The sequence below is a fragment of the Pteropus medius genome, unplaced genomic scaffold, assembly GCF_902729225.1.
Source record: "Pteropus medius unplaced genomic scaffold, Ma_sr-lr_union100, whole genome shotgun sequence".
NCBI classification, from domain to species: Eukaryota; Metazoa; Chordata; class Mammalia; order Chiroptera; family Pteropodidae; genus Pteropus; species Pteropus medius.
This window is the reverse complement of record NW_024344370.1, coordinates 12,825,978-12,839,629: the sequence shown is the minus strand read 5'-3', so window position 1 is coordinate 12,839,629 and position 13,652 is coordinate 12,825,978. Positions and strand designations below refer to the sequence as shown.

Here is a 13,652-nt window from a genome sequence, read left to right as displayed (position 1 = left end):
GACTCTAGCTCTTATAGAGGGAGTCGAATAAAGAGAAATAGTTACTCAGATGATGGAAGGCCTCAGAAACCAGAGGTTTAGCCGCAGCAGCAGAAAACAGCTACCACCCCTTGGGCTAGAGTAAAAATCGGCAGGGGGGTGTTGCGGGCACAGTGCTACCAGACCTCAAAAGCCAAAGGCTTCTATTGAGCAGGAGAGAGCATAGTGAGGCTGCTCACACCCCAAAGAGAGAAGGTCTATCTGGCAGGAGCTGGAGCCACAGGGGAGGCTCGCTACCTAAACGCCAGCAGGCAAAAGACTGTGGAAATAGTTTTCTGTGGTAGAAAACAGAGCAGGAGAAAAGCAGGAAATGCGTCTGAGCTATTGCCATCCTCAGCAAGTGCTAGTCATTGTTGTCATGACTGTGATGATCTATGTGCACCTTGTCGGCATTACTAGACTATGTCTTCATGCCTAGGACCCTCACTGTGCCTACGTGTGAAGTGCGATGTGCACGCAAAATGGCAGTGTTGTAAATTCATTCAGCAGTAAAAACAAAATGGGCAGGTTATTTCAGATTAAGAATAGTTTGACTCTGCTGATTAGCTGCTACAATGTGAAACCTGAATCTGGAGTGTGCTTAGCTCCCTGCCTACAACACAGTGTCACAGTCTGCATGCTGCATAGTCCCTGTATGGTGAGTGTTCAAAATAATGCAGCCTGTAGGACAGAGAGACCAAACCAATTTCTTCACAGACCAGAGTTTGTAGAGAATTCTGAAGGTTTGGAGATGGATATAGTGAAGGAGGAGAGGGATTGAGAGACAGTGGGCATTCTTGTATTCTTATAGCAAGAACATGTCTTAAAATGACATCACCTAGAGGTATATTCATCATTAAGTATATAGTGTAATTATGTAAACAACACTGAGCCATCAATCATGTGACCACTCTTAATGTCCTTCTCACTTTATAAAAATGAGGTAATAGACTGAAAAGGGGTGGGTGGGAGACTATAGAAACAGCAACTTTTATTAACCAAAAGAGCAAGAGAGTAGCTTTAGAAATATTTCTTAGGTGATAACTGACATTTCAAACCATCGCTTAAGTTTCAAAACAACCTTTATTCTCTTTGAAGACCTAATACAATGCATTAAAGCAACTTAAAACAAGACATAGCTCCATGAAATCTATAGCTTGAACCAAATGTCAAGGAGGCACACTCCCCCCCACCCGCCGCCCAGTTGCCTTGTAAAGGCAAAATTACAACTGACCATCACATCCTCCCTCTCGTCAAAAGACCAACTTTATTTTAACAATGTCATATAAACAGATTTGTAAAAACATTGAACAGGTCGTAGCTTTAAAAAATACACACATATAAATGAGTTTGTGTGTGTGTGTGTGGTAGTGTGTGTTTGTTTTAATAGCAGCATCCTGGGCAGCTAATGCTATCTCATGGTGACAAGTTTAATGTTAAGTTGGACAGTGTTTCCAATGAACCGAATTATCTTCCTTCCTTACTCATAATACCAGTATTTTATATAACTAGATTTTTTAAAAATAAGAATTTGGCATTTTAGAACTTTGTCCCATGTGAGGCATTGTGCTTTAAACTGCCCCTTTCTTAAATGACCCTGAACTCAAATTTCAGGGTCTGCTTTCCAACTGACTTGGATACCATGCATAGCAAAAGCACAGTTGTTAAAACCAGCAGAATTTTTCTCCCAATAAGGAACATCAGTAGGACTTCTCAAACACATTACTAGTTCATAACCAGCTATATGACAAAGCAATTGATCCCCTACAGTGACAGCTCACATAAACACATTTTGACGTGACACATTGAAAACGAGGATTTCCAAGTTAAGCAAGTCATCTAGACCAGCTTCTCAAAAGTAGTAACTTTTAAAAACAGAAAAAGCCAAAGAATTATGAACTTCTCACTTCACTTGGAAACAATTTTCACCTTTATAAGACAAAACAAAGCTATTTCAGAGGGAAAAAAACAACCCATACGCATATACAAGAACTGTACTACACATTTGCTTGTTATATACTTGAATTCAATGACTGGATCTGTTCTGGCTGAAAGGTGTACTGGAAACACAGTCCATGCACATATACATATATACATATATCCAGGGCCGTGAAGTTGTCAGATGTTGCAAACACATGCTTTTTCACGTTATAACTTTTCCGTCTAATATCAGGTTATAATTGTTCTTTCTAATATCAGGTTCCAATACTCCCACTTCTCTAGCCTTGTCACAACCTCTCTGCAGCTTAGCTTCTGGCTTTTTAGGATGCTACGTGGGGTGGGGAAGATCAATGCATGGACAAGAGCGTGTATCAGAGTGCCTCTGCTGTGTCCATTCCTATTCTTGAGCCACTGAGACAGTGTTGTTAGATGACCATCTGAATGAACCCATGGAGCCCTGCCGGTCAAACACCTAGGAGGACATGTGTGGTGGGCACGCAACACACAGTCAAGAAGGCATTTGGCAGAGGTGTGACATCAGAGGTGTGGTGTCACTCCCTCGGATATGGAACGAGGAATCTTGCCCTTGCACTTCAAAGATCTAGTGTTTATGCTTGAGGTGCAAAAATAAGGCAGGTGCCCACTACCATGTCATCTTGCAAAGTTGAAGCAAAAACACTGTTAATGAAACATTCCATCTCAGATCTTATATTTTAGAAATTAAATGAAAATTTATACTTAATAGCATACATGGATGTGCTACCAAAAAAAAAAAAAGTCCTAGTTTATAAACTACTATGCGACATGGAAAGATAGTTTTAAACCAGACACTCACAGACCCAAACCAGCGAGATTATCAATTGTCTGGAGATGAGAGGGAGATGGTCAGAACAGTGTAGTCAAGTTTGAGGGCTGACAGTCTGGCTATAAGACTGACTATTGCTAGCTTCATGTAAAGAGGGAAAAAAATACATTCTACAGTTAAGTCAGCTGCTAGATGAATTCTTTCAAAAGAATTTTAAAAGGAACATTAACAAAACCCCTCACTCTAGTATTTGAAGGGAAGAGAAATAAAGCTGTGGGTGAATCTAACGTTGAGAAAAGAAAACAAATTGTAACATTCTATTTTAATCTACCAGCGTAGTGCCCACGATTATAATTATCCTTTATTCCTCCCAATACATGTACAATTCCTCCTGAACAGAACGGCTTTTTGCATATGTGAATCAGGGAGCTCTCTCGCTCTTGCCTTAAATTGGAAAGGTGACTCTAACAACCCCTTCCTTTTCCCCACAGTGAAGTATAACACATACAATTATTTGGATGACTGAGGACTGTCAAGATGATCCCTGAAATGGCCATGGCTTTAATGAGCTCCACACAGCCCAGAGCAGTAAGTTACAATCATACCTATTTGCTTTCTGATCTAAAGTGAATAGAAAGTTAGGGAAATAACAAATATCCAGATAAAAATATTTTTCAGATCATGCTTGCTCTACAATGAATGTTGTTTGTAATGGTAGTCTAATGTTAAAAAGAGACATACTTTCTAACTGTAGCAACTATACCTTGAAATCAGTGTTCCAAACAAAGGTGGAACACTGTTCCTGGAGCCTGGCTTCCTTCCTAAGAACTGAAAATATCTGACCAGCTGCACTGTGTTAGAGTCCTAGTAAATTTGTAATTGTCATAATTGATAACTAGCAGATCACAGTAAGAAAAGACTGAAGTAGAAGCAACTTCACTTTGCAGCGAAGTTATTTACTTCTCTAATCATGAAAAAGAGAAAGTGCATACCACCATGCCACCCCACCTGTATACATCCCTTTGCTACATCCCCCCCTCCCTAGATTCAAGAAGTTCACAATTCTTTATAAAACAAACATTGCCAGGTACCGTATTTGAAGAGTCTTGAAACAACATCGTTGAACTCAGTAATACTTTGTCATATTCATATATCTTTTTTTTTTTTTATTGAATAAAGCAGCTTTGAAGCTTATCAGGCACTGCCCAACAAAACATTTAGTCCAAAAAATCTGTTATGAACTTTTTAACCTTGGGCTAACAGCCAAGTACTCTGTACAAGAAAAACTGTAAAATATTTCATAGTTTTAATTCTGAAGCCTTTTTTAAAAACTGGCATCCTGTACATTTCTTTTAAAAAAAGTAAAAGAATAACAAAATGAATATTAACACAAAAATCAGAGACGACAGTATTTTCAAGCAACAAAAATTGGGGCAGGGGAAGCTTATTCTGAAGTTACATTTAAAACTGAGATAACAACTTAATGAAAATTAAGAATTGCATAGCGCTGTGAATTTAGCCTTCAGCAAAACAAAACAGAAGCTATTTGGTATTGATACAAATCCATCTATTTGATAGTTAGTCATCCAATGTTATGTACATATTTTATATATTGAATGTCATTTTAAGTCCCGTTTTCCAAGTTCCGCTTTTCTGTTGGATTTTTTGTTTCTTGAGAAGTTTAAACAAAACACTGTGGCACTTGGCTACAATAGAATTTCCTCTGAACGTACGTGAGCCAACGTTCTCCCAAAGTGTTCCTTGTGAGGAAGTGCCTTTCTGCTACATATTGTTCATTTGTTAGAAAATGAAGTAATCCACAGTGCTAAGTGTCTGGGTCCAGCGGGCACGGCTAAACCAGGCTGGGCCGAGCGTCCCCAGGCCGGGCCTCTTCAAGCCCCATACATCCTCTGGTCCCAGCTTTGAGCTGGTAAAGCTTCAGAAAGCATTGACGAGCACCATAGTTAAAGGCCTCTTTGTCCCTGCACGCAGAGATTTTTGCATTTCTTTTTCTCTTTGTGTTGTGTGTTCTGGTGGTTTTAAATTAAACCAGAAAAAAAAAAAGAGGGAAGGAAGGATAAGCACTCCAGATTTGAAATGTCTGGTCATCATCGCACAGCGCTGGGCTGCGTGTCTTCCCCCACTGCTTTTTTTGTCAAAGGCTCGAGTCCCATCTGAAGGCAGACGGCTTCGTTTCCACAGCTCAGTTCTCAGGTCAGGCTGGAGAGGAGCCCTGTGCTTCCCGGAGGCCTCGGGGTGGCTGAACTTCAGGAGGAGGCGTGGGGCCCGTGCTTCATCGCCTCTGCTGTGCGTACACTGGGTAGGCTAGTGTGACATTGAGGGAGTCGTTGTGCTGCACGAGGGAGGTGTGTTGGTAATGTAGCACCAGTTCCTTCAGAGAGCTGTACAGGTTATAGGGCTCGGCAAAGCCGTAGCCGGTCGCCGTTTTGTTTATGACACAGTGCTTTACCTCGCCGTCCACCCTGGAGAGAGAGAGAGGGAGAGAGTGAGCAAATGCCTTTTGAACTTGTCCAGCACAATTTGTGACTCCACAAGGTATTTTTAACAAAATCATCGCCATCAAAAAGTAGATTCTATGCAAGCCAGTCTCCCTGTAGGGAAGAGTCCTAGGCTAGCAGTAGACTTGTGTCTCTGTCACTTACTGGCTGAGCAGCCCAGGTAAGGGAGCGTGGCCTCCCTGAGCTGCTGTATTTTCATCTTCAAAATGGTTTAAAAAGATAGTAATATAACGGGTGGCTTTCACAAATGAGACGATGTACGTGATGTGCTTGACAGAATGCCTGGAATGCAGTAAGCACACAAGTGGTCGCTTCTAACCGTCGTCATTAGCGCCGCTGTGTGACCGGTCATACTATTACTAGTTATTAATAGGCTTCCTCCTCTCGGGACAGCCTTAATATGTCTACACGCCTCTTCGTCTTGGCATTCACTATCCTATTCCCTTGTCAAAGTTCTTACTCCTTTCCTGCTGGACTATGTCTTTGCTTAAACGGAGAGAGCTCATGGAGTATAATGTTCTAGAACCTGTCTCTCCTGGAGGACACTCACTGCTCTGAAATGATGATCCCAAACTCTTCATTCAAGGTACTTCCTAGGCTATTAAGAAATGAACAAAAATATGCCACATGACAAAAATATCTTCTCTTGTGTGTAATTATCTCAAGGACAGTGATCAGGGTCTGTCTGTCTGGTTTTGACCTGTTCCTGATAGGGACTTTTTACCTGTGGGTGGTATTCTCATGTGAGTTAGAGTCTTGGGAGGCAAGCATTGCTATTTCCATTTTAAAGATGGAAAAAAAAAAATGTTGAATTGGGGCCCAAACCCCAAGCTCCCAACTAAGAAGCAGGTTTCTTTCTACCAGCCTCTATTAACAGACTTTAAAAAATATTATGCCGGTTTTCTTTTTCCTCCTCTACATTACTGTAAGATTCTCTCGGATTAGAACGTTTTCAAATCCTTGCCCGGCTGGCTGAAATACCTCCTTTAAGAAATGCTGAACACAAGAAATAGTTTGCTGGAGATACATACACCACAGAGCAGGCGTAGCAGCCTTGCTTACTGCTTTCCCGGACAAGAAATGTGCCATCTCGCTTCCCTCGCAGTAGGTTTTCAGCTTTGTTTCGGTTGCTGCTTCCGACGTTCCATGTCTTCTCATCATGGTGGGGCAAATCCTCATCGTCTTCCACCAGTGAATATTGGCTAAGTAGGCAGGAGAGATGGTTTCTAAATAAAGTGCATGGGAGCCACTGGGCTGCCCCCTCACCCCGTCCCTCATCTCTTCTGCCTTGTTTCTGTCCCACCTACAAGCAAGTCAGAGCCATAACACAGGTCTGACTCAACCAGCCTCTCTGGCCTGAGTTTTCCTCTCATCGAGTTTAGCCTTCAAAGTACTCTCCCTGGCCAAAGAGTTCGCAGCCATGTTATACTCTTCCTGCGTTCAAGTCAGCAACTATGCTCAGACACCTGGGCAGAGAGGACGGTATTAAACAATCATGTTTGTCCAGTTTAGATCAGGAAATTGATTGACTAGGAGGATTGCCAGTTTTCAAATAATTTAAACATAACATCTACTTAAGCTTCAAAAAATAGACTGGGCCTGTGTCCTTTCTTTTTAAATTCTCTATTCCAAAAACACGTTGGGATTTTTGAGCTGTTCAGGGACATCATTATGGACACAATTCTGCTCTACAGCATTATGTGAAAAAGTCTGTATCTTCCTTCCCTAAACTTTCCCTTTAAAAAACGCTGGATAGTGAGGCTGAGTTTGTCCACTTTCTCCACGAGGTTCCAAACTCGGCAAAACTACTTACTCTTCAGTGTTCTCATTGCCCAGCCACTCGTTCAACTTCTTCTGCCGAACTCCTTTCTGAGTCAACCACCTGAAGGGGTTTAAAAAGAAAGTGTATTTATAGCTGATCCTTAATTCTGGCCATTACCAATCATTCGCTCACAGGGTTCCATTTCCAGTCCTTACATCAAGTATTGGTCTCGTGTCTTTCTCAGCTGGATGAGGTCCGGTTTGATGCTGTTCATGCGTTTGTCAATCTCCCGATACTCAGCTGCCTGCTTTTTCAAGTCTTCCTCCAGTCTTCTCCTACTGTCAACAATTTCACTGATTCGAGACTTTAACTTTTCATAATTATGCATAATCCTACAGGTAAAAGAAAGGCATCTGTAATCACCTGAGTTCATCGTGAAGGTTTTCCCAAGTTTATGAAAAGGTTCACTGTGGATTCCCAGCCATTTTCCTCAGGTAAAGAATGCTTTCTCTTCCTGTTGTTTAATCATTCAAAGCACAGAAAGCGAGATCATCTGGTTATCTCTAGCACAAGGACAAAGGGAACACTCAGGGTTCACCGACCTTTGTATTTCTTTCTCGTTGCCTTCACGTTTAAACTTTTCTATGTACTCTTTGCTGTACCGCTCCTGGGTTTGGCACTGTTCTTCAAATATTTTTATGGTTTCATTAAATGCTTCAATAGCCGTTCTTTTCATCTGGATTTCCTGCAGCACAATTTTAATAAGACAATGTCACACCTTTCATAGAACAGGCAAGTTCCCACTGTGAAGCACGACCAGGGCATCTGATCTGCATGACTGTCTAGCACACAAGCACTTCATCAGCAAGGTGGGACTCTAATTCATAAAACCCATTAAAATGCTCTCAGGAAAGCACACGTTTCCTTTGGGCATTTTCCCAGTCTATGGAAGATGATTGCTTGACAATTTCCTATAGTTTTCATCTTTGTTAAAACCATTCTACTTTTATCAGCAGTTCGTGACATCTATGTTGCCTTCTACTCCCTCTGGCGGTCCCAACCACATGATGGCCTAGAGAAGGTTAAGTCTCTCGGCTAAAGTTACAGTCAATGTAGTCCGTTTTTCATGGCAGAGGTACATAATGCTTAAATCTCCATTTCCAAGGTTAGACGAATCTGTGGAACTTCCCACTATTACTAACTTCCAACCTAAAAATAATTCTTCAGTCAGGAATTACAACTCAAAACCCATAGCAACTTCTTCATCTTGTGAACTTAGTTTATTATTCTGATACTTATAGGCTTCGTTTAAAAGGTTGAGGATACAATGAGTAAATTACTAAAATAGTCAATGATCCACAAATAAATGATCTCTCCCCTCACTTTTTTTTGCAAAAATTCAACCCTTTTTATGAAGCTGACTATAACACGTGTTAGGTTTTAACACGTGTTTAGAACTAAGACTTCTAAAATTTTAATCTGATTGTCACAAAAAACTCACCTGGGAAGTACGGGTATAATCCTCATATAATCTATCATATTCCCGACTTTTTTCTTGAAATTGAGTGTTATATTCATGTAATTTTTTTCCTACAGCTTCAATATTATCTTCTTTAACGACTTGATCCTAGAAGGATTAGAGACCAGAGGAGAAAGAAATTCAATTGATAGGGTATTAAAAATTAAGAATTGTTTAAGGATTTTTTCTACATCAGATATTTTATTAAAGTATTTTATTCTACTCTAAAATTGTATTTTGTAATCACAAGTACAAAGCTTTTTAAATTTCATTACATGTAAAGGTGTATTACAAGCATTGAAAGTATCTTATTGAAATAACATATCAGTATTTGATTACCTGTTGGTATTTGGACACTGGATAAAGTAATTTCACATCCAGCTTGGGATTGTACTGAGCTAGAGACTCATTCCGGTAGTGGTTTATTAATTCAACCACAGAGTTGAAGGTTAATGGGTCAGAGAAGCCATATTTCCCATCTCGGTGAAATATTTTGATTAATTTGTTATTTCCTCCTTTCCTGTAAATACAATATAAACATAATGACATAATTTTCTTTGAAGAAATGTTTTAATGTCAACTTGAACACTCTAATTTTAGCTACATTCTTTGACTTACCTTAGTGTAAGAGTATAATCACCATGCATTTTAGTAGATGCGTCTCGTACCAAAAAGGTCCCATCAGCTGTATCTCGAAGTTTTTCATTTACTTCTTCCCTGAAGTGAAAAGAACATAAGACAGTGCTCACCTCAAGGATTTAGTGACTCTGGGTGTATATATTTTTTTAAATAAAGTTTTAGGTTCACAGTAAAATTGAGCAGAAAGCACAGAGAGAGCCTGTATTACGCCCCGTCCTTATAGATTTACATTTATTAATTTTCAGACCTTAACGATTCTTTGTTTACCTAAAAATGTTATAAACTTCATCTCATTATGAACAGGTGCATGGGAGTTGTAAAAAAAAAAAAAAAACTACTTTCACTATTGATATGACTGTGGTACTGGTTATATTTTTTAACCAAACACTCTAATCACTGTGACAATCAGCAAGCAAGTCATGATCCCAAAAGGTTCTCCCAAACCCCTCGCCTAAAAAAAAAAAAAAAAAAATTAAGAATAAAAGTGCCATTTTATTATGTGTAATATTAATTCTTAGAGTTTTGCCTAATAGAGAGTGACTTTATGTGCTGCCTTTGAGGCAGTGTCACTTCATCGTGGTGCTTCCCTGACATCTCTGTCAATAATGAAAAACTTCTTGAGTATTTAATTTCCTGTGGCATCCAGCACCCACAGTTCTCCAGCGGATCAGTGACTTCTCTGGTCATCTTTGGAAGAAAACCAACTATGCTTCATGCTTATACTGTATGATATCCTAAAAATGGAACTTAGCAAGCTGCTGCTTTTCCTTCTCTTAATCTAAAACTCTCTAGTGAAAACTAAGCATTTCTGTAGCCTTACCTCGAGATATCTCCCCAGTACCATTCAGCATCTTGTAAGGACATATTGTTATTCATACCGTTGTTGGCTACAGTAGTGGGTTTTGGTGGTTTAGGAGGCAGTGCTGTAGATAAAGAAGAAAGAAAAAGTTGTTTGCAACCCCAATTGAACATTTTAAATTAGACCTAATTTCTTTAGGCGCATTTCCATGTAGAAAAAAGTAGAATGTGAAATATAGCAATAATTCACAATTCCATGAGACACAGAAGATAGTTTTCTTTCAAAAACAAAAAAACACAACAAATCTTTCAGAGTATGACTCAGAGAAAAGAAACTGAAAAACAGCTTAGACACTAACAAAGAAATTGAGCTGGTCACTTGAATGAATTTCAGAGTAAATCCACAGTCATGACATTTTCTACTTTTAGGTTCTAGTTATATTAAAGTTTCATGCCTGGTCAAATCCACCTAAAGTAAGAAACCATGAACATATGAGCAGGAGGAATCACATGGCTGGCTTTAATTTAATCTTATTAAATTAGGCAAATTTAGTTTCTGTCCTCCACAAATGCTGTTGTGGTGTTAAAAAAAAAAAATCTACAGCAGTATGTTTTAAGAAGAGGAATTGGTTTTCTCTAATCTTAGTATTTTAGGCACTGTTCTGACAATAGCCACTTGAAGAAACTCATCTGACCTAAATCTCTTTAGTGTCCATGTCCATGTCCTGTTGGATAAATTGTGCTCTATATGCCAAGACCGATTAAAAACCATACTCCTTTTCCTCAATGTCAAATCAGTATTCATAGACCAATTGGGGACAAATGAGAGACTGCAGTGTTTGAGATTTCTTAATTGGGAGGGAGGGCTGACGTTGGGATAAATTGATTTAGAAAGCAAAATCGGTCTAGGATTTTTAGCTAAATTTTAAGTCATAAGTTTTAGAGCACTGTGACTATTTTATGTAAAAATTATTTCAGGTGTCTATCGAGAATATTTTATAAAGAGCAGGACTAAATAAGGGAGAGCTAACTTCTTTTCTCATTATAGTATCTTAGTATAAAAGAGCAGGCAAAGTCTCAACATTCGATTTAGAATAGTTTCAGGTCACCTAGAACTGAGTTGCAATCACTGCTACATTTTACATGCTTTCAAAAGTACCAAGTGTTATCACTGCAAAGTACCACACTGTTCTCATCCACGGTCAACAGAGAAAAGCAGCACAAAGGAGAACATCATTTTAACTAAAGGAACGACATACAACAATATAACCCAAATAGCAAAGACCTTGATTAACAAAAGACACCAGTGAAAAACTGGAATTCCATTCATATCCATTCAAGTAAGAATAAGCATTTACCACACACAGCCTGATCTGCTTGCTTCCACAGGCAGTCAGTTTGTTTAATTTTCAAGCTATGCTCAAACTAATTATTAAATTAGAATAAATTAATAAAAACAAGAATCTAAAAGGCTTTGTTATAGTAGTTGTCAAAAAAAAAAAGAAGCCACAAAATTAGCTTTCTATAAGAATACTGCAGTATTACCTGGTGGATCCATTTCTATATAAAACATCAAGTCTGTGCCACAATTTATATCTGTCTTAGCATAGTCTAAATCCAGGTCTTCCATATTCCAAACAGTGTTGTACATTTGTGTGAGTTTCCTTGGCTGAGCTCAGTTATAAGAAAAGAGTCCGGCTTTCTTTGTAATGGTGTCTTGGAATTCATTTTAAAACCTATAAGGGGCTGCACTGTAACCTATTACATCACACACCCCAGCCAATCAAGTCAGAAAAATGTCACCAGACCACTCCTGCTTCATCATTTCTCTTTTATACCAGCCTTAGCACGATCCCAATCTCACTAAGAACCTACACTTAATAGCATGACAATGTATACATGCCCATCGTTTCAAAAAGGTGTTTAATTTGACTGTTCTCCTCCAGCAGTGAGTTTTCTAATTCCTTTTTTATTACTCCTTGCAGCATGGTATGCTCCACTGTTGGCAGGTTGACAAAAGCTGATATGCTGCAGCACGTAGCTTTTTTTTTCCCCCTTTCCCCAGTACATCTGGGTTTTTAGATAGCCTAATCATTCCTTGGCTTAAAAATCTTATAAATGCATCAAAATGGTATAGTTAAGGTATATTTTGCAGTCCTTAAATACCACTCATATATATTAAGAGCAGAAAGGATCAAGAACTCTAGATATTTAATTTTAGTCTTACATAATTCACTGAAAACTGAGAACTTAAACACAGTCACAAATGTGTCACATTAGAAAGCGCAATTAAAAGAAAATGTAAAGGCAGCATCCCCTCCTCTACCCAATACTGCAAAGTTAAAACTAGACTTTATGGAATAACAATGGAAATTCTTAACAGGAATGAAGATGTCTATTAGCAGAAATAATCACCATAACCGTCAACATTATTAATGAGAATTTTAATGTTACTGTCTAACAAGACTGGTCAAAGAAAGCTGAGTCTTCCGAAAAGAAAGAGGCCATATATATCAGAATGCAGAATAGGAAGAGACTTATCTTGGCAAAGTATTTCTCACTGATGACCCCCATCTTCAGATTTACTGTGCTAATACTGCTTGTGGTGGGGAGCAGAGCCGGGGGGGGCGGTGGGGGTGGAGAGTGACGTAATCACTTTAGGGGGACTTCTATCCCCACCATCCCAAGTGCCTCACTCTGGGGACAAATATGACTATTCTTTCTTAGCAGTAGTTAATGTACAGAAATCAATTCCCCTATAAATCTAATTATTAATTTCAGTTCTTTAAAGTCATTCTGCATATAATCCTGCTGTTCTTACTGGAGCTTAATATTCATTTCCCTTGTGAATCGGTCGCTCTTTCCTTTTACAATATTATGATGAGGGGGGGAAAAAAAGCCACCCCTCCATGTAAATATGGTTGATTAAAAAAATTTTAGCAGGCTTTCTGATCTATGTAACACATGTATGTCACATATTTGTGTGACAATTTAAAGAACACAGAAGCCCTTGAAACTTAGATTTTCTATCAAATTTAGAATCATAAAATATATAAAATAGCAGAGCAAAAGCAGGACATTCTCTGTTCACTTATATCTCCGTTCTAGTTTAATTCATTTTCCCATTAACTAGGAAGGCAGACTCAGCCTATACCCTCCCACCCTCTCCCATTCACTTTTACATTTGCCGAAGGGTTTGAGTAACCCAAAACTCAAATTCAAATAAAAATGGTAAAAGTGGGGGTAGTGATGGTGGGTATGCCCTCAGATAAGATTCAGAAAATAATTCAGTTTACTAAAAATGTTGATGCTTTCCCCAAAAGGAAGGGAGACTGGTCTCCTGGCAGCTGTCTGACGGGCAGCCAGGTGGGCCACCCCCATGCCTTTGGGAGCACTTGGTGCAAACCAGTCCCGCTGCTGGAGCCCAGGTGGCAAAGCGACCCCGGGAGGAGGGCAGGGAGACAGGTGATTTTCCACATCTCTCCCAGGCCTGGCCAGGCACCAGCTTCCAGCCAAGCAGTTTGTAATTACCTCCTTCCACATTTCCAGCCTAAACTCCATCTTCCCCTCACACTGTGCCCCTTGAGGAAACGGGGGAGTGTCTCCCCTAATCTCCCATCTGCCCTCCCCAGGGAGTGCTTAATCTCTCTC

The 13,652-nt window shown here is 39.4% G+C and overlaps 1 protein-coding gene across 8 annotated transcripts in view; it reads right to left on the bottom strand.

Annotated features, from left to right (window-relative positions):
• Nucleotides 1–1,082: 1,082 nt before the first annotated feature.
• Nucleotides 1,083–13,652, bottom strand: part of PIK3R1 (phosphoinositide-3-kinase regulatory subunit 1) — an 84,487-nt gene continuing 71,917 nt past the window's right edge. For 6 of the 8 annotated variants that reach the window (XM_039870112.1, XM_039870115.1, XM_039870116.1 and 3 more), the window contains 9 exons: nucleotides 10,024–10,126; nucleotides 9,183–9,281; nucleotides 8,904–9,084; nucleotides 8,547–8,672; nucleotides 7,648–7,790; nucleotides 7,261–7,437; nucleotides 7,097–7,165; nucleotides 6,315–6,485; nucleotides 1,083–5,247 (listed from right to left, as the gene is read on the bottom strand). In XM_039870112.1, coding sequence (XP_039726046.1) covers nucleotides 5,058–5,247; nucleotides 6,315–6,485; nucleotides 7,097–7,165; nucleotides 7,261–7,437; nucleotides 7,648–7,790; nucleotides 8,547–8,672; nucleotides 8,904–9,084; nucleotides 9,183–9,281; nucleotides 10,024–10,126 — 1,259 coding nt within the window. In that variant the 3' untranslated portion in view covers nucleotides 1,083–5,057. Of the gene's footprint in view, nucleotides 5,248–6,314; nucleotides 6,486–7,096; nucleotides 7,166–7,260; nucleotides 7,438–7,647; nucleotides 7,791–8,546; nucleotides 8,673–8,903; nucleotides 9,085–9,182; nucleotides 9,282–10,023; nucleotides 10,127–11,546; nucleotides 12,050–12,149; nucleotides 12,157–13,652 lie in introns of those variants that run through there. The other 2 variants (XM_039870118.1, XM_039870117.1) reach the window with 2 other exon arrangements.